The sequence below is a fragment of the Nipponia nippon genome, unplaced genomic scaffold (assembly GCF_047370975.1).
Source record: "Nipponia nippon isolate SJK-2023a ecotype South Korea unplaced genomic scaffold, ASM4737097v1 scaffold_34, whole genome shotgun sequence".
Lineage (NCBI taxonomy): Eukaryota > Metazoa > Chordata > Aves > Pelecaniformes > Threskiornithidae > Nipponia > Nipponia nippon.
In genome coordinates this window covers 2,492,266-2,512,817 of record NW_028262352.1, presented here as the reverse complement: position 1 = coordinate 2,512,817, position 20,552 = coordinate 2,492,266, and the positions used below count along the sequence as shown (strand labels likewise).

The following is a 20,552-nucleotide window of genomic DNA, read 5'->3' as shown; positions in this document are numbered from 1 at the left end:
AATACAATATAGATGTAAAATACAAAAGCAATGTCATTTTGTACTTCTAAGCTGGACTTCCTGCAGGTTCTTGCACAACTGCAGAAAGGTATTTGAAGTAAAATCATATGTAATGCATAATTTGGATTTGCCAGAGAATTAAAGGGGCTTCTGAAGCAGCCAGCTCAGCACACACTTCTGTGACATGATTAATCACCTATGCAGCCTCACTGACAGTAGAAGGAGTGGTGCATGGGGAGATTAAGGAGGGAAGTGGAGTCAGAAAACAGGAACAGAATGTGAAAAGCCATGACTTTTGTCCAAGACTCCTTTAGTATGTGTAATTTAGCTTTTTTTTTTTTTTAATTATTTGTTCCAGTTGGAAGGGACCTACAATGACCATCTAGTCCAACTGCCTGACCACTTCAGGGCTGACCAAAAGCATATTATTAAGGGCATTGTCCAAATGCCTCTTAAACACTGAAAGGCATTGGGCATCGACCACCTCTCTAGGAAGTCTGTTCCAGTGTTTGACCACCCTCTCACTAAAGAAATGTTTCCTAATATCTAGTCTGAACCTCCCCTGACACAGCTTTGAACTATTCCCACATGTCCTGTCACAGGATACCAGGGAGAAGAGATCAGCACCTCCCTCTCCACTTCCCCTCCATTAAGGTGTCAGCATTTTAGGTTCTTTGGGTGAAATCTGATGTTCTTTTTCAACATAAGATGGCTTTACAGTTTCAAAATCAACAATATTAAAACAGAGAATAACTTGTTAAATTATGTAAGTCTGTTTCTGTGCTAGTGAATCACTGTTGTCTAAATTAAAATTTCTAGCATTTTGTTAAGTTTAGTTTTAAAATTTAAGGTAATGAATTTTTCTGCACGTTCTTTGCAATGCTGTTTAACTGCCTCATACATTTCACTAATAAGTTTTCCTGGTATACAGACTCAATTCATAATGTCCCATAATTCCATTAATATCACTTCTACTTATATTATAATGTATCTTGGAATACATTTGCCTTTTTTTTTTTTAACACCCCCCCCAAAAAAAAAAAAATCCAACAAAACAACCCGATGTTTCAACAAAACATTTAAGCATTGGGCACTTAACATGAATTGAAATGCTTCTCTTTGTGTACTCGCTCAAAGCTCATCCCTACTAAGTTAATAATTGGCTGAAATCACAGAATTGCAAAAATCACGGAATGGTTGAGGTTGGAAGGGACCTCTGGAGGTCATCTGGTCCAACCCCCCTGCTCAAGCAGGACCACCTAGAGCATGTTGCCCAGGACCGTGTCCAGACGGCTTTTAAATATCTCCAAGGAGGGAGACTCCACAACCTCTCTGGGCAACCTGCTCCAGTGCTCAGTCACTGTCACAGTAAAAAAGTGTTTCCTGCTGTTCAGACGGAACCTCCTGTGTTTCCATTTGTGCCCATTGCCTCTTGTCCTGTCACTAGGCACCACTGAGAAGAGCCTGGCTCCATCTTCCCTCCAGGTATTTAAATACATTGATGAGATCCCCTCCGAGCCTTCTGTTCTCTAGGCCAAACAGTCCCAGCTCTGTCAGCCTTTCTTCATAGGAGAGATGCTCCACTCCCTTAATCATCTTCACGGCCCTTCATTGGACTCTCTCCAGTATGTCCATGTCTCACTTGTACTGGGGAGCCCAGAACTGGACACAGGACTCTAGGTGCACAGTACTGGTGCTGAATAAAGGGGAAGGATCACCTACCTGGACCTACTGGCAATACTTTGCCTAATGCAGCCCAGGATACCATTAGCCCTCTTTGCGGCAAGGGCACACTGCTGGCTCGTGTTCAACTTGGTGTCCACCAGGACCCACAGGTCCTTTTCTGCAAAGCTTCTTTCCAGCTGGCTGGCCCCCCCGGCATGTACTGATGCACGGGGTTGTTCCTGCCCAAGGGCAGGACTTGGCACTCCTCCTCGTTGAACTGCATGAGGTTCCTGTCAGCTAATTTCTACAGCCTGTTGATCTCTCTCTAAATGGCGTTCTCCAAAAGAGTTTTTACAAAATAACTTTTCCTGCAGTTGCTAGGCCCTGCCAGAATAGCAGAAAAGGGGTGCTTCTAGTGCATGCCTATGATCAAAAGACATAGGGGAGGCTGTTAAAATTTTTAGTCAGTACCCTTTTTTCCTAAACCACCTTCTGTGTCTTCTGGTGGGGCCTAGTTTCTGTTGCCCATTTCTGCTTATTCCTGACAATAGAGCACTGCTCTGTCACAGTCTTTTTAGGGTCATCACTGTCTGGATTTGTGCTGTAATCCAACACAAGATCCCTCAGTGCCTCAAAATTGATCTTTTTTCTATTTGTTGCATTTAGAGTGATGCCTTTAACCTTTAAATGAGACTTTCCTTCAGACTGCAGCTAGAAGGACCCCCAGGTCCTTTTCTGCGAAGCTGCTTTCCAGCTGGTCGGCCCCCAGCCTGTACTGGTGCCTGGGGTTGTTCCTCCCCAGGTGCAGGGCTTGATGCTTCCCCTTGTTGAACTGCATGAGGTTCCTGTCATCCCATTTCTACAGCCTTTTGAGGTCCCTCTGGATGGCAGCATGACCCTCTAGCGTATCAGCCACTCCTCCCAGTTTGGTGTCATCAGCAAATGGCTGGGGGTACACTCTGCCCCATCATCCAAATCATTAATGAAGATGTTGAACAGGACTGGACCCGGTATTGGCCCCTGGGTTACACCACTAGTCACTGGCTTCCAACTAGACTTTGTGCCACTGAAAGGCTTTTGCTGAATTAAGACTTTTATATAGATCTCTAACTTAAATCTTTATTACAGAATCACAGAATGGTTGAGGTTGGAAGGGACCACTGGAGGTCATCCCCACTGCTAAAGCAGGGTCACCTAGAGCTGATTGCCTAAGAACATGTCAAGAGGGCTTTTGAATATCTCCAAGGGGAGAGAATCTACAGCCTCCCTGGGAAACCTGTTCCAGTGCTCAGTCACTCTCACAGTAAAAAAGTGTTTCCTGATGTTCAGATGGAACCTCTTTGTTTCAGTTTGTGCCCACTGCTTCTTGCGCTTTCACTGGGCACCACTGAAAAGATCCTGGCTCCATCTTCTTTGCATCTTCTCTTCAGGTATTTGTACACATAATGAGATTCCCCCCTGAGCCTCTGGGCTAAACAGCCCCAGCTCTCTTGGCCAACTAGACTTCATGCCACTGATCACCACCCTCTGGGCCCAGCCATTCAACTAGTTTTCAATCCACCTCACTGTCTGCTCATCCAGCCCATATTTCAACAGGTTCCCTATGAGGACCTTATGGGAGACAGTGTCAAAGGCCTTCTTGAAGTCTACGTAGACAATATCCACTGCTCTCCCCTGGTCTACCAGGCCAGTTATTTCATTGTAGAAGGTTATTAAGTTTGTCAAGCATGACTTTCCCTTGGTGAATCCATGCTGACTACTCCTGATTATTTTCTTGTCATTCATGTGCCAGGAAATGGTTCCTAGGATTAGTTGCTCCATCACCTTCCCAAGGATTGAGGTGAAGCTGACCGGCCTGTAGTTCCCCGGGTCCTCTTTCTTGAAGACAGGTCCTCGGGCACCTCTTCTAATCGCTATGATCATTCAAAGATAATTGAGAGTGGCCTCACAATGACATCAGACAGCTCCCTCAGTACTCATGGGTGCATCCTATCAGGGCCCATTAGGATAAGGTCTTTCTAATATTATACTAACTTTGTAAATGAAGCTTCTGTGATGCTTGGACTTAGTTAAGCTTTCTAGGAGGCTTAGTGTGGTTAACTCTTTTTAAGCTTTGCTTAAAACTTTTAAAAACTAGATATAGTTTATATCAGCATATATTTTCAATATGATATTACTTATCTTTCAATGTTACTATTTCCAGTAATTCTGTTTCACTGAATAATTCATCTGTATTTTGGACTATTTTGTGATTATATTGGATTGTATTTTTTCAGTTGAGTCTTATTTTGAAAGTAGAAGTCATGTAAGGTTTCAGAAAGGAAAGTTAGGGGATCAGCCTGGCCATGGAAGACGAGTTTGCTGCAATATTTTGTGATGCATATATCGTGAAAGCCAATGCAGATGATTCTGCAGTGACTGAGACAGGATTTGAAGGAGATACTGGTTTAGAGAGAAAAGGATAGATGATGAAAGTGTTGAGAAAAGGTCAGGAATTTTAAAGGAATTGAATGTGTAGGGTAAGGAAAAGGAAGAATAAAGATATGAATCTAGTATACCACTAGGAAATGTGATGAAGAATGTGGGTAAGATAGGTGCTTTTCCACTGTAGGAAAAGAAGGGGATATCAGGCATGAGAACAATCTCTTTGATGAAAAAGAGTGGTTTTGCTCTGAAAAATTAACTGCATATATTATATATTTGCTTAAATTTGAAATTTGAATTTATGTACACATGCTTTAGGAGCAGACTACTTTAGGTAAAAATGAAAAATTCAGAAGAAATAACTTACTTTTAAAAATCCTTTCCTGTAGTTATGGGGGGGATAATTTCTCAATGTCTAAATTATTTTCTGCTAAAATAAATCTTTTCTTTGCACACTGACAATATAACTGTGGCTTTCATGAAAGTCTGATATGGTGCTCCAAATGAAGAAAAAAAAAAAGTCCTTAATGAAAAACTAAGATTCCCTTCTGAGTGTAGTGGCAGTGGTTTCACAGGTGTTTTCAAGCAACACAGCAATTGTCATTTTTGGCACCTTGAATGGTGAAGGGAGAAACCTATACATGTGCAAGTAAAAAGTAGCAAAAGTAAGGCTAAAAAGTTAGGAGCATAATTAAATGCCATTTAACATCCTGCATAATTTTTCTTAGTGTTATGTTTCCTCAAATATGATTTTCCACTCATGTATCATTCCTTTTTTAACATGCACTCTTAAGTATGAGGTAGCAAGCTTATAAGGATTTTAAATTCATCTCACTGACCTTATGGTTTATGTGATGCAATATAGAAGAATTTGAAGAGTAAAATAAGAAACAAGTGTCTAATCGATTTTAGAAGGTGTATCTGTGCATCAAAAGTTATACAAAACAAATCTTCCTATTCAGCATAGACTATGACCATATAGCATTCAGAAATACTTGTATCAATAAACCGGACATACACACTTTTGCTAATCAAAATTGGAGCTTAATGCAAAATCAGATTTAACTTATGAAAAACATAGTCATGAACTTATATCGGTCATTTATCTAAATATGAACATTACAGCATGCACTGCTTTCCAAAAGTATTCCAGACTAATTAATGTATTAAGATGATTTTTTTTTGTTCTCTGAGAACAGAAAGCTTTGCATATCCAACTCATTTTTTTTTTAAGGCATTGTACTTGATTTTTTTTTTTTTTTTTAATTTTAAATGGGGTTTATAAATCCTTACTTATTTTACCCTGGTATTTTTCTCTTAACCTTATTAGGACTGTAACTAAGCACCACACAGCCACTCGCTCCTCCTCCCCCCTCCCCCAGTGGGATGGGGGAGAGAATCGGAAAAAAAGTAAAGCCCGCGGGTTGAGATAAAGACAGTTTAATAGGACAGCAGAGGAAGAGAAAATAATAATAATAATGATAAAAGAATATACAAAACAAGTGATACACAATGAAATAGCTCACCATCTGCTGACCGATGCCCAGCCAGTCCCCGAACAGCGATTGCTGCCCCCCGGCCAACTCCCCCCAGTTTATATACTGAGCATGACGTCATATGGTATGGAATAGCCCTTTGGCCAGTCTGGGTCAGCTGTCCTGGCTGTGCCCCCTCCCAGCTTCTTATGCACCTGGCAGAGCATGGGAAGCTGAAAAGTCCTTGACTAGTACAAACACTACTTAGCAACAACTAAAACATCAGTGTGTTATCAACATTATTCTCGTCCTAAATCCCAAACACAGCACTATACCAGCTACTAGGAAGAAAATTAACTCTATCCCAACCGAAACCAGGACAAGTATTTTTAATGCAAACACTTTTATCTAAAATCAAAATTCTGTACATAGTTTTATCTTGCCTTAATGATAAGAGATGTATTTTTTGAATTTGAGAAATTATAGTTCAGGAACACTGTTAAGGGATGGCAGGCCAATGTCAATTTATGTAATGGTTCACATGGGAAATCAGCAAACTGCTGATTTTTCTATTTAACTATAAAAAGGGTACATCTCATTACTTTTGACTGACAGAAACATCTGTTTTTCTGTCACACTTGAACAGTCTTGTTCAAAGTAATGTGTTTTTTTTTTCAGAATTAAGGTTTTCATATAAATTTTTCCTTGGGTGTCGTGATTTAACCCCAGCCGGCAACTAAGCACCACACAGCTGCTTGCTCATTCCCCCCCAGCGGGATGGGGGAAGAGAATTGGAAGGGTAAAAGTGAGAAAACTCGTGGGTTGAGATAAAAACAGTTTAATAATTAAAAAGTAGTAGTAATAATAATAATAAATTGTAAGGAAAAGAGGAAAAAAAATAAAACCCAAGAAAGACAAGTGATGCAAATGAAAACAATTGCTCACCACCAACCGACTGATGCCCAGCAAGTCCCCGAGCAGTGGCACCCCGCCAACCTCCCCCCCAGCTTTTATTGCTGAGCATGACATCATATGGTATGGAATATCCCTTTGGTCAGTTGGGGTCAGCTGTTCCAGCTGTGTCCCCTCCCAACTTCTTGTGCACCCCCAGCCTACTCGCTGGTGGGGCAGCGTGAGAAGCAGAAAAAGCCTTGACACTGTGTAAGCACTGCTCAGCAATAGCTAAAGCATCCCTGTATTATCAACACTGTTTCCAGCACAAATCCAAAACATAGCCTCATACTAGTTACTATGAGGAAATTTAACTCTATCCCAGCCAAAACCAGTACATTTGGTTAACAATGAAGTTTAGAATCTCGTTTCGAAGTATATGAGTTAATGGTGGAAAAGGAGGAGTAGGAATTTTATAGAATGTAGTGAGGATGATGAAGGTGTTCTAACTAAAATGTTCTTAAAGAGCTCTTGTAGATGATGCATCACATGCATGAGAACCAGACTCTTCTAGGATTACGCTGAATTTTTTTAGGACCTACTCTGACAGGTCAAAGGTTGCCTGTTAACAGCACATATAAGTTGTGATTTAGAGGCTTGTATTGTATAGAGTTAAATTGGAGTAAAAAACCAAAACAAAACAGAAAAGCAGTATATAGGTGACCAAATGAAGTTTTCTTCCTTACTAAATATAGTTCCTAAGCTTGGTGTGAAGCGTACAGTTCTTGTTCTTGTGCTTTCCAGATGGTTCTGTCTTTGTCATTGAAAATACCCATACTCTCAAGGGCATGCATCTCCAATGTTAGTACTCCACTTAGTATATTACAGGCTTGCAGCACAATATTATATTCTGTGTTATTTAGTAATTGTGAGAAAAGGGATGTGCCATGACTGAGAGTATTGTTTAGAAACCATTAGATGCACTAAAGCACTAGTCATTCTTTTTATAAGGTAAACTATCCTATATTTCTGGTGTTCTTGCTTACAGGTACAGCAAGTACAGACTGTGCAACAGGTACAGCATGTCTACCCAGCCCAGGTTCAGTATGTGGAGGGAAGTGACACAGTCTACACAAATGGAACTATGTAAGTTGGTTATTGATCAAAATTAGAATGTTTACTAAAATATGAAGTTAAATGCACATTCTTTTAATGACATCATATAGGCTACTGTATTTTAAGTAGCAAAGAAAAATGTTTGAACAAAACCTTTATTTTTTGTCATTTTAAATCATTATTTGGGTAAAAACAAGTTGAATTCACATCACTTGAATTCATCTAAAATGAATTCAGGTAATTGTTACAGTTGGACATAGTGTGAAGCTATATATGCAGCATTTTGTTGTTTGGGGGAAAAACTTAAGTTTATGGACAAGTTTTAAGTTGTGCTGATACGAAGGATTATCTAAATTTGTCATAATGTGATCATCTGTGTAATAAAGAAGTCATCATGTGGGCCTCCTGTTCTTCTAGTTGAAATTCTACTGGCAATTTCCTAAATTGCTGACGCAGCTGCAGTCATTACTTACAGAAAACAGTTATGTAATTTCTTTACTGTGTTTAGCGCAATGAGATACATATTTAATTTTTTTCCAAAGGAAGGAAGAAAGGGAGAGAAACGAGAATATGTCCTTTTGCTTCTCTCTTAGACTCTTCTATTTCCTGTGCTTTTCTTGCTTCAACGAACATGCTTTTCTGCCATCAAGTTCCTTTCTCCCATGTGCAAACTTAAAATCATAGAATAATTTAGGTCAAAAGAGACCTCTGGAGGTTATATGGTACAACCTCCACACACACTCAGAGTAGGGCTAACTTTGAAGTTGCTCAGGGAGAACCTTCCCTCCCTCTTTTTCCAGTTACCTTTAAATATATCACCTTGACAGTTTTGACATGTTATAAGGTTAAGGAAGAAGCAAAAGGCATGTAGAAAACTTGTTTGGTGCCAGCAAATATGTATTTATTGATGATAATCTGGCATTGACACAAAACAGTCAACAACACTGTTGGGTTCAGAGACTGATGTTAACACTTGCAGCATCCTCTCCACTGGCATATTTTGTCAAATTCATTCTTCAGTTAACCTTTTCCCACACGCTCTCTTGTTGCCTGATTTTCTTTGCTCTTATAATATATAGTCAATCTTCTGTCCTAAATGGGTCTGTTAAGATGTGCTTATTATTAAGAATGACCAATGTGTCCTTGTTTAAGATACTGTAAAAACTGAAAGTCACTCATAACATTGTTAAACTGTAATCAAAGATTGAAAATTTCTACGTAGAATGCCTTATCAGGCTAACTTGTTTTTGAAAAATGTCAGCCAAAGACATTGAACCGTTGAGACAAAAGAAAACATATTTCTTCATCCATGCTTGTATAAGTTTTTCTTTTAAAGGCTCTAGTACTTCTACTCTTTTAATTATGCATTTGAAACTGAGCAGTGATTTTGGGAGTGTGTGGTTTATTGCAGTTCATGAAATTTTGCCTGAGTTTATAGCTCAAATATATTAATCAGAGGATTATGTTTATTTTACCCTATTTATATGTTAAATGCTCCGAAGACCAATGGATGTGCTCCAGGTGGTCCTAAATGGGGCATCTCCTTGCAACTGTTGCTTCTGCTATTAATTATATCAACTCTGGGTTCTAGTACCTAATCTATGAACAAAGAGTCTATTCTATTCCATATACAGGGCCTAGGATATATGGTTGAAGGAAGCTATCCTATTAAAACAGAGAAAGGAGCAAGTAGATAAAGAGCTGGTGGAAGTGACTGGAAAGGCAAGAGCCAAGAACCAGTGGGTGGAAAGAAGAAAGTATGGTGGCAGACATACAAATCTAACAAAGAGACAAAATGCATGGTTGTCTGGGAAAAAGAACTTTAAAAAACAAAACAAAAATAAAAACACTGACTGGATAAACAGCCCAGAAAAGTTGTCTCCATACAGGAGATTATGCCTATATGATTTTCCTGATATAACTGCTAACGATTTCATTTGTAGATAGTACCTTAAAAGGAGATGGAAGGAGGAGCTGGCCAACACAACGTAACTTGTAGTGCTATTTCATCCACCAGTAAACTATATTTTAGTATGGTTGATAATTTACCATAGAAAAAATTAGGTTGTAAGGGACCTCCAGAGGTGATCTAGTCCAACCCTCTGCTCAGAGCAGGTCTAATTAGATCAGGTTGCTCAGGGACTTGTCCTATCGAGTCATGTACACCTCCAAGGACAGAGGTTCCACGCCCTTTCTGGGCAACCTGTTCCTGTATTTGACCACCCTCATGGAAAAAAAGTATTTTCCTAATATCTAATCAGAACTTCCCATATTACAACTTGCATTCATTGCCTCCTGTCTTATTGCTGTGCACCTCTGAGAAGCGTCTGGCTCTATCTTCTCTGTATCCTCCCATCAAGTAGTTGTAGAGAGCAAAAAGGTATCCCCTGAACCTTCTCTTCTCCAAGCTGAACAGGCCTAGTTCTCTCAGCCTCTCCTCATATGTCATGTTCTCCAGCCTCCTGACCATCTTTGGTGGTCCTCTGCTGGACTCGCTCCAGTATGTCCATGTCTCTCTTGTACCAGGGAGCCCAAAACTGGACACAGGACTCCAGATACAGTCTCACCTGTGCTAAACAGAGGGTAAGGATCACTTCCCCCAACCTGCTGGCTACACTCTTGGTAATACAGCCCAGGATGCATTTGTCCTTCTTTGCTGCAAGGACCAGTGGATGGAAAGAAGAAAGTACAGTGGTAGACACACAAATCTAACAGAGCCAAAATGCTGCTGGTTCATGTTCACCTTGCTTTCCACCAGGACCCCCAGGTTCTTCTCTGCAAAGTTGCTTTGTAGACAGTCAGCCCCCAGTCTATATTGTTGCATGGAGTTATTCCATCCCAGATGCAAGACTTGGCATTTATCCATGTTAAACTTCATGAGGATCCCATCAGTCCATTTCTCTGGCCTTTCCAGGTCCCTCTGACCTCTAGCATATTGAGCGCCACCCCCACCCCCCACCCCCCCCGTCTGGTGTCATCTGTAAACTTGCTGAGTGCCTTCTGTCCCATCATCCAGGTCACTAATGAAGACCTTAAACAGCATTGGTCCCAGTACTGATCCCTGAGAGACCCCACTAGTTACTGGCCCACAGCTGGACTTTGCACCACAGATCACAACTCCTTGAGCCCAGCACTCTAGGTGACTTTCCACCCACCTTATCATTCACTTATCCAGCCCATATCTCAACAATTTGGTGATAAGGAGATTATGGGAGACTGTGTCAAAGGCCTTTCTTCAGTCAAAGTATACAACATCCACTGCCTCCCCTTGTCCACAGTGCCAGTCACCTCGTCATAGAAAGCAATGAGTTTGGTCAGGCATGATTTGCCCTTGGTAAATCCCTGTTGACTGCTCCCAATCACCTTCTTGTCCTTCATGTATTTACAAATAGCTTCCAGGAGGATTTGTTCCATAACCTTTCTAGGGACTGAGGTGAGGCTGACTGGCCTGTAGTTCCTGGTATCCTCCTTTTTGTCCTTGAAGATGGGTGTGATGTGACTTTTTCCAGTCATCATGAACTTCATCCAGTTGCTGTGACCTTTTGAGGATGGTAGAGAGCTGCCTTGCAATGACATCAGTCAGCTCCTTCAGCACCCTTGGATGCATCCCACCTGGTCCCATGGGCTTGTATACATCTAAAAGGCTTAAGTGCTCCTTAACTGCATCTTCCTAGCTACAGGAGACTGTGATTTCTAGCAAGCTCTAGCAGTTCTAACAGGCTCTGTCAGCTGTTCTTGATGAAAGAGGGCATTGAGCTTTTGTTCCAGCTGACTCGTGATTAGGGACAGTCAAGCACCCTTTCAGCAAATACTAGGGAGTAGCCTATATAAGTGCCAGCCTAGAGCACAATGAACAGAGTCAGCAGTTTGTAGTGAGTGGGACCTAGTAGCTACTCAGGACAGTGTCTGTATTCTCAACAATGGTGGGGACCTGTTACAGGACATGGTCCCCAGCAGCTATTAGAGCAACTGTCCCTGGAATGTCAGGGGCCTTGGCCTAGATGGAGCTCCAAAAGGAGGATACAGTCTGTAGGTCTCAGGCTGTAGGATGTGCCTGGGGTTTTGCTGATGCTGGGGCAGCAGAAGATAGTCTGCAGGTGGTGCGCACTTGTTGAGGATCTGTGTTGCCAAGTAAAGGAGCTATGGGAGGAGGTCAACAGACTGCACAGCATCGGAGATGATGAGAAGGAGATCAACCATTTCTCCTCTGAAATCCTGTAGCTTCAAGAGCTTGAACCCCCAACTGTACTGAAGGAGGAGTAGGAGCAGTTTGTGCTTATTGGGTTGGGAAGTGGAGACTCCCATGATGGGTGGAGCCATGATGTCAAACAAAGCATCTATGCTGGTGGAACCTGAGTCATGCAGTAGTGAATAACTCACTGCTGAGGGGGGATGGAGACTCCCATGTGCTGAACTGACCAATTGCTTAGGGAGGTTTGCTTGCTGGGGGCTTGGATGTGGGACACCGTTGAAAACCTGCTAAGGCTTCTCTGGCCCTCAGGCTATTAATCTCTGCTGCTCTTCCATGTGGGCACCAATGATAGTGCCAAGGGAGACCTACCTGGAAAGTGTCCAGTGTGGCTATATGACTTTTGGGGCAATGGTCAAGGACATGGGGGGCCTCGGTGATGTTCATCTTACTGGTGAGGGGAAAGAGCTTGAGGATGAGGGGATGGATCCTGCAGGTCAACAGTTGGGTGTGTGGCTGGTGTTGGCAGCAAGGTTTTCATTTTTTACGGAATCACGGAATGGCTGAGGTTGGAAGGGAACTCTGGAGGTCATCTGGTCCAACCCCTGCTCAAGCAGGACCACCTAGAGCATGTTGCCCAGGACCGTGTCCAGACGGCTTTTAAATATCTCCAAGGAGGGAGACTCCACAACCTCCCTGGGCAACCTGCTCCAGTGCTCAGTCACTGTCACAGTAAAAAAGTGTTTCCTGCTGTTCAGACGGAACCTCCTGTGTTTCCGTTTGTGCCCATTGCCTCTTGTCCTGTCACTAGGCACCACTGAGAAGAGCCTGGCTCCATCTTCCATGCACCTTCCCTCCAGGTATTTAAATACATTGATGAGATCCCCTCCGAGCCTTCTGTTCTCTAGGCCAAACAGTCCCAGCTCTGTCAGCCTTTCTTCATAGGAGAGATGCTCCACTCCCTTAATCATCTTCACGGCCCTTCATTGGACTCTCTCCAGTATGTCCATGTCTCACTTGTACTGGGGAGCCCAGAACTGGACACAGGACTCTAGGTGCACAGTACTGGTGCTGAATAAAGGGGAAGGATCACCTACCTGGACCTACTGGCAATACTTTGCCTAATGCAGCCCAGGATACCATTAGCCCTCTTTGCGGCAAGGGCACACTGCTGGCTCATGTTCAACTTGGTGTCCACCAGGACCCACAGGTCCTTTTCTGCAAAGCTTCTTTCCAGCTGGCTGGCCCCCCCGGCATGTACTGATGCACGGGGTTGTTCCTGCCCAAGGGCAGGACTTGGCACTCCTCCTCGTTGAACTGCATGAGGTTCCTGTCAGCCCATTTCTCCATCTTGCCGAGGTCCCTCTGGATGGCAGCACAACCCTGTGATGTATCAGCTACTCCTCCCAGTTTTGTGTCATCAGCCAACTGTCTGAGGGTACTCTCTGCCTCATCATCCAGATCGCTAACGAAGACGTTGAACAGTATTGGACCCAGTATTGACCCTTGGGGTACGTGGCTATTTACTGGCCTCCAACTAGACTTTGTGCCACTATGACCATGGGATTCTCTTTGAAGATGGAGGACTGCTAGGGAGAGACAGGATCCACATGACCAAGTGGGGCATAAACAGCTTTGCCCACAAGCTGGCCAACCTGGTAAGGAGAGCTTTACACTAGGAATGATGGGGAAGGGATGACCAACAGTCAAGTGAGGAAGTCATAGACTGGATGGGCAAGCAAAGGATGTGAGGTAAACAGGAGGGACCTCATAATCAACAAAACGGGGTTGAAAGTAGACCACTTCAAGCATATGCACATAACTAAGGAAGTGTCAGGAGATCAGCATTATGGGAAAGCTTTCATGCCCTTTTGGGGAAATTGGTACAACTGGGTGCCTCTCTGAAGTGCCTGCACACTTATACATGCAACATGGGGAAAAATAGGAGGAATTAGACATCTGTGAGCATTTCCAGGGCTACGATCTCAGAGATCACAGAGATATTGTGGGATGGCTCATACAACTGGAGTGCTGCAATGGATGGATACAGAATCTTTAGGGAAAACAAGCTAAGAAGATGCTCTATATGAAAGAGGAGCTGGAATGCATGGAGCTTTGCCTAGGGATGGGTGATAAGCCAGTTGAGAGCTTAAGGGGCCGGGTTAGACGACATACCTACGTGGGTGATGTTGTGGGTATCTGATACAGACTGCCTGATCAGGAAGAAGTAGATGAAGTCTTGTGGTGTGTTGACCTTGGCTGGCCACTCTATCACTCCCCTTCTCAACAGAACGGGGGAGAAAAATGCGATGAAAAGCTCGTGGGTCGAGATAAGGACAGGGAGATCATTCAGCAATTACCGTCACAGGCAACACAGACTCGGCTTGGGGGAAATTAATTTAATTTATTGCCAATTAAATGGAGTAGGGTAATGAGGAATAGGAACAAATCTAAAAACACCTTCCCCCCACCCCTCCCTTCTTCCCAGGCTCAACTTCACTCCCGACTCTTCTCTCTCTTCCCCCTGAGCAGTGCAGGGGGACGGGGAATGGGGGTTGCGGTCAGTTCATAACGCTTTGTCTCTGCCTCTCCTTCCTCCTCACGCTCTTCCCCTGCTCCAGCGTGGGGTCCCTCCCACGGGAGACAGTCCTTCACAAACTTCTCCAACGTGGGTCCTTCCCACAGGCTGCAGTTCTTCATGAACTGCTCCAGCATGGGTCCTTTCCACGGGGTGCAGTCCTACAAGAACGGACTGCTCCAGTGTGGGTCTCCCCACTGGGTCACAAGTCCTGCCAGAAAACCTGCTCCAGCATGAGCTCCTCTCCACGGGGCCACTGTTCTGCCACGAGCCTGCTCCAGCATGGGTCCTTTCCATGGGGTGCAGTCCTACAAGAACGGACTGCTCCAGTGTGGGTCTCCCCACTGGGTCACAAGTCCTGCCAGAAAACCTGCTCCAGCATGAGCTCCTCTCCACGGGGCCACCGTTCCTGCCACGAGCCTGCTCCAGCGTGGGCTGCAGCTTCCCGCAAGGCACACCCACCTGCTCTCGCGTGGGGTCCTCCATGGGCTGCAGGGTGACAATGTGCTTCACCACAGTCTTCACCATGGGCTGCAGGGGAATCTCTGCTCCAGCGCTTGGAGCACCTCCTCCCTCCTTCTTCACTGACCTTGGTGTCTGCAGAGTTGCTTCTCTCACATATTCTCACTCCTCTCTCCCAGCTGCTGTTACGCAGCAGTTTTTACCCTTCCTTAAATATGTTATCACAGAGGCACTACCAATGTCTCTGATTGGCTCAGACTTTGGCCAGCGGCCGGTCCATCTTGGAGCTGGCTGAAACTGTCTCTGTCTGACATGGGGACAGCTTCTGGTGTCTTCTCATAGAAGCCATCCCTGCACCCCCCACCTCTACCAAAACCTTGCCATGTAAAGCCAATACAGGTCTTCTTCAGGCAACTGGAATAAGCCTCATGTTCACAGGCTCTGGTTCTCATGAGAGACTTGAACAACCCCAATATCTGCTAGAGGGCCAACAAAGCAGGGCACAAGCAACCCAGGAGGGACAGTTAAGCAATGCAACTGGCCGCCCAGAGACGTTTGTGTAGTTTCTGTCCTTAGATGTTTTTAAGGCCTGATTGGGTAAAGCTCTGAGCAAGCTGGTCTGAATTCAGCATTGACCATGCTTTGAGCAGGAGGTTGGACTAGAGACCTCCTGAGGTCCCTTCCAACCTGAATTATTCTTTGATTGTATTTTATGTAACAACTATTTAGTTTCCCTTTCAGGAAACTTATGATCAGCAGTGAAAATTCTTTTTGGCATTCCTACAGGTACATCAGTAATTGCAACAATTGTTTCCTATCATCTCCTGAAAACTTCCATCGTGAATTTTCCGCCTTCAATTTTTGCCTAAGTGCTTTTGCTTTTAAAGAGCAAAACCCTGTAGGAAATGGCAATTATTGCAATACTGCAGTTTCCTCGAGTAAGCTCGAAGTACCCTGAACCATTGCCAACATGCTGTTTATTTTAGTTCTGAAGAACAAAATGCAATGCGCAGTGTTCAAAGACAGTATCAATAAGCAATATATAAGAATGTGTTTAACTAACAGAAGGTAGGATTTCTCTTACTGCTGTGAAATCTTGGTGGTGGAGAATGAATGCTGCTACGGTAATGAAGAAGAAAAAACTAGAAAAGGGAAATCTTATTATCTTTAAGTGATTTTTTTTTTTTTCACTACATCTAAGAGGAAACAGTCCAAGTAAAGACTAGATTTTGTTTATGAGGCAAAACACCATGTTTGGTAGAGTAAGAATTAATGATTAATGGAAGTGACCTAATATGAGAAATGCCCTTTTTCAACTTGAGTAATCGATGAATCCTGTAATTAAGAACTTCTGCTAGCAAAGTTAGCCAATTTGCTTAAAAAGAAAGAAATATTTTATTTTTCACAGCATCCTTCTCTTCAAATTTGTAGTGATAACTAGTTTATGTAACTGCCCCCAAATGTGGATGCTCATCTGAAATTTAATTTGGATTTATAAAACTTCTGTATTAGCTCTATGGAACAGGCTTTTTTGTTTTTGTTTTGTTTTTTTTTTCTTTTTGAGGCTTCCAGGCAAAGAACAAACGCTCTTTTGCACTGTCAATCATCTAACCCACTTATGCTTCTACATAAACATTTTTTGTATGCACTTACTAATTAACTAAGTATTCACTCATGTTAATTTATTACCCGCAGAATAAGAAAAAGTCAAAGTAGAAGGAATACTGTAAATAATGTGTCAATGATATTTAGTTATTTAAGGAAAATATAATTTTTTTCTGGACAAATGCTATGTAAAACACCTAACATAAGATCTTTTTCACCCCACCGTATTACAGGATGATCTGTTTTAAAAAATAAGTGTGGAAAGAAGCAGCTCAGTGTCATCCTGATTTTAAAAAAAAAAGTCTTTAGCTATGAAGAAAGAGTAATTCTAAATTCTAAAGCAATAATATTCCCTCTTTCTAGCTAAACACTATATTATTAGAGGACAGTGATGTATAGAGTGATCACAAATTTCTAATGAGCTCTGAAAATGATACATTAAATTAAAAAATTTTGTTGTCCTCTGTCCTGTAAATAGTGGTTAACATACCCAGCCATTACCAAAAGCCTAAGCACCTACATGCTCCAAACATTCTTTAAGTTGATCTGGCTATCATCAAAATTGCCAAAAACCTCTTCCAGAGAATCTTAAGAACAATCATCTGGTGCAAAATAAATGGCCTAAGTTCATTCTGATAGTTTGTAAAGCGTTACTAAACACACATTAAACCATTTATTTTTGGATAAGCATTCAAAAAGCTTGGGTTCTCATCTGAAATCTCTCTCCTACACAAATCTCACAAATAACAATGTTTTGCAGTCTTTCTGGTACTTGTAATTGCTGAAATTGAGAAATACAATGTGAAAAATATGTTGAACGTAACTTCTCAGCCTGGAATAGGAACTCCCAAACAAGTTTGTTACTGTCCATCCTGTCACTTGTGAAGAGATAAAAAGGGCGTTCTCGGGGGACAGGATCTATTGCCAGTAATACACAGTGGCTCTGGTCTTTTGCTAGAATCATTAGATAATAATCAACTTTACTCTCAACTCAAGTATAGAGTGTTTGACTTCTTTTTAAACAAAGAAATTTGGCTTTTTCCTACACAGTAGTTTTTCATTCATTTCATGGGCACTAAAAAGTTTTCACAAAAATTTCAACTGACCAAATTTTACTTAGAGCTTGTTTTTCAAAAAGTTTTTCCTCACTGTTAATTTCTTTTACGGTAATATTTATTAGGAAGTTTTAATAAGTAATAATAATAATAAACAAGTAATATTTATTAGGAATATTTATTAGGAAGACAGAGTAGGTTTTGGGGATTATCACCCCACCCCCCCACCCCCAATACTGAAAAATCAGGAAAAGAAAAAAAGATGAAACTCATAAAAATAGAATTATCAGTTTACATCCTTACTAAATTAAACACATTTTCCCATTTTTTTGACCAGCTGCTGTTGGTACCTTTCAGATTATCCAGAAAAAAAGTAGCCTGCCCACGATGGGGTATTTCTACAAAGCAGTACTTGCAAATATTTTCCCGAGTTGCTTCTTACAGCATAGCTAACAGATGCAGCACTTTGCTCAGAAGGGGGCCGGAAACTTTGCAGAGAACAGCATCCGTGTCCTGAGCGATGGTGTTAATGTGTCACAGGGCACCACCTCCAGCCATCGGAGCAACTATCTCTATAATGTTAGAGGCCTCAATCCAGACCGAACTCCCGAGGGAGGATGCAGCTCTCAGAGTACAGCGAGTGCCTGGGGTCTCTCGCTGAGGCTGGAGCAGAGGGAGGCAGTTTCCTTGCCTGCAGAAAGTGTGCAGTGGTACAGGATCTGTGTTGCCAAGGAGGTGCAGGAAAAGGTCAGCAGACTGCGCAGTATCAGAGATGGTGAGAAAGAGATCAATCGGATCTTTTTCAAGACCCTGCAGCCTGAACCCTCAGCTGTATTGAAGGAGGATCAGGTGGTCTGTGCTTATTGGGTTAGGAAACGGTGAAGGCTGGAAGCTTGTGACTTCTGGCAACAGGAAGAAGGCTCCTGCTCCACCTGCATATCTCCAACTAAAGAACAGATTCAGTATCCTTGCAGCAGATGAGGGCCTGGGTCCAATGAAGCATCTGAAGCCTGAGCCACGCAGCAACACCAGAAGGAAGTGGCAAGTGATAATAGTGCTGTAGGGGACGGGGGCCGACCTGACCTGCTGCGTTGGGAGGTTTACTGCTTGCTGGGGCTTGGATCCGGGATGCTGTGGAGATACTACCAAGGTTTGTCCGACCCTCGGACTATTACCCCTTGTGAATCTTCACATGGGCACCAACAATACTGCCAGAGGAGACCTGGAGCATATCAGGTGTGACTACATGCATCTAGAGGCAACGGTCAAGGGCATGGGGGCCCAGGTAGTGTTCTCCTTGATCTTTCCAGTGAGAAGCAAGGGCTTGAGGAGGAATGGAAGGATCCTGTGGGTCAACAGTTGGTTGCCCAGCTGACGATGACAATTGGTATTTGTATTTTATGACCATGGGGACCCTTCTTTAAGGACTGAAGACTGCTAGAGAGAGATGGGATCCACCTGACCAAGTGGGGCAAAATCATCTTTACCAACAGTCTGGCCAACCTGGTGAGGAGAACTTTAAACTAGAAATGACAGGGGAGGGAGATGACGAGCGAGGGAGTGGTGGAATGGGTTGGCAAGCAAAGGGTGCAGGGTGTTATGGAAATGAGAGAGCTTGTAATCAGCAAAACAGGGCTGAAGGGGAGACACTCTGCTGGACACAATTCTTACAAACTGGTTGGCGGTATGAAGGTTGGGGGGCAGCCTGGGCTGCATTGACCATGAGATGGTGGAGTTGAGAATCCTGAGAGGAAGGAACAAGGCAAATGGCAGGATCACAACTCCAAACTTCAGGAGAGCAGACTTTGGCCTGTGCAGGGACCTGTTTGGAAGAATCCCATGGGAGACAGTCCTGGAGAGCAGAGGGGGTCTAGGAGACCTGTTTGATATTCAAGGATCACCTCCTCCAAGCTCAAGAATGGTCCATCCCAATGAGCAGGAAATCAAGCAAAGGTGACAGGTCTGCATGGACGAACAAGGAGCTCCCGACTAAACTCAAACATGAAAAGGAAGCATACAGGAGCTGGAAAAGGGACCCAGGAGGAATGCAGAGACACTGTCCAAGTGTGCAGAGATGGGGTTAGGAAAACCAAAGCCCACCTGGAATTGAAACTGGCAAGGGATGTGAAGGGCAACGTTAAGGGTTTCTACAGGTACATAGCAGCAAAATGAAGACCAGAGAAAATGTGGGCCTGCTGCTGAATGGGGCAGGGAACCTGATGACAAAGGACATGGGAAAGGCCGAGGTACTGAACGCCTTCTACACCTGAGTCTTTACGGGTAAGGATTGCCTTCAGGAATCCCAGGCCTCTGAGACCAGAGGGGAAGTCTGCAGCAAGGAAGAATTCTCCTTAATAGAGGAGGACCCAGGTAGGGAAACATTTAAACAAATTGGAGATGCACAAGTCCATGGGACCTGATGGGGTGCACCCATGAGTGCTGAGGGAGCTGGCTGATGTCATTGCAAGGCCACTCTCAATTATCTTTGAACGGTCATGGTGATCAGGGGAAGTTCCTGAGGACTGGAAGAAAGCAAATGACACTCCAGTCTTCAAGAAGGGCAAGAAGGAGGTTCTGGGGAACTACAGGCTGGTCAGCCTCACCTCGATCCCTGGGAAGATGATGGAGAAAATAATCCTGGAAGCCATTCCCAAAGAAGGTGCTTGGTAGGAATCAGCATGAATTTAAGAATGGGAAATCATGCCTGACCAATATGATAAACCTTCTACAATGAGTCAACTAGCTTGGTGGATGAGGGGAGAGCAGTGGATGCTGTTTATCTTGACTTTAGCAAGGCTTTTGACACTGTCTCCCATAACATCCTCATAGACAAGCTGACAAAGTACAGGTTCGATAAGTGGACAGTGAGGTGGACTGAAAACTGGCTGAACTGCCAGGCCCAGACGGTTGTGATCAGAAGCATAAAGTCTAGCTGGAGGCCAGCCTCTAGTGGTGTCCCTCGGGGTTGATCCTTGGGCCAATACTGTTTAACAACTTCATTAATGACCTGGATGATGTGACAGAGTGCACCCTCAGCAAGTTTGCAGATGATACAGAATTGGGAGGAATGGTTGATAGACCAGATGGCTGTT

General features: G+C 43.3%; 1 protein-coding gene across 6 annotated transcripts in view; it reads left to right on the top strand.

Annotated features, from left to right (window-relative positions):
- LOC104022190 (transcription factor RFX3-like) overlaps positions 1 to 20,552 on the top strand; it is a 150,457-nt gene that overhangs the window by 49,605 nt on the left and 80,300 nt on the right. For all 6 annotated transcript variants that reach the window (XM_087770933.1, XM_087770932.1, XM_087770931.1 and 3 more), the window contains one exon: positions 7,504 to 7,601. In XM_087770933.1, coding sequence (XP_087627059.1) covers positions 7,504 to 7,601 — 98 coding nt within the window. The remainder of the gene's footprint in view (positions 1 to 7,503; positions 7,602 to 20,552) is intronic.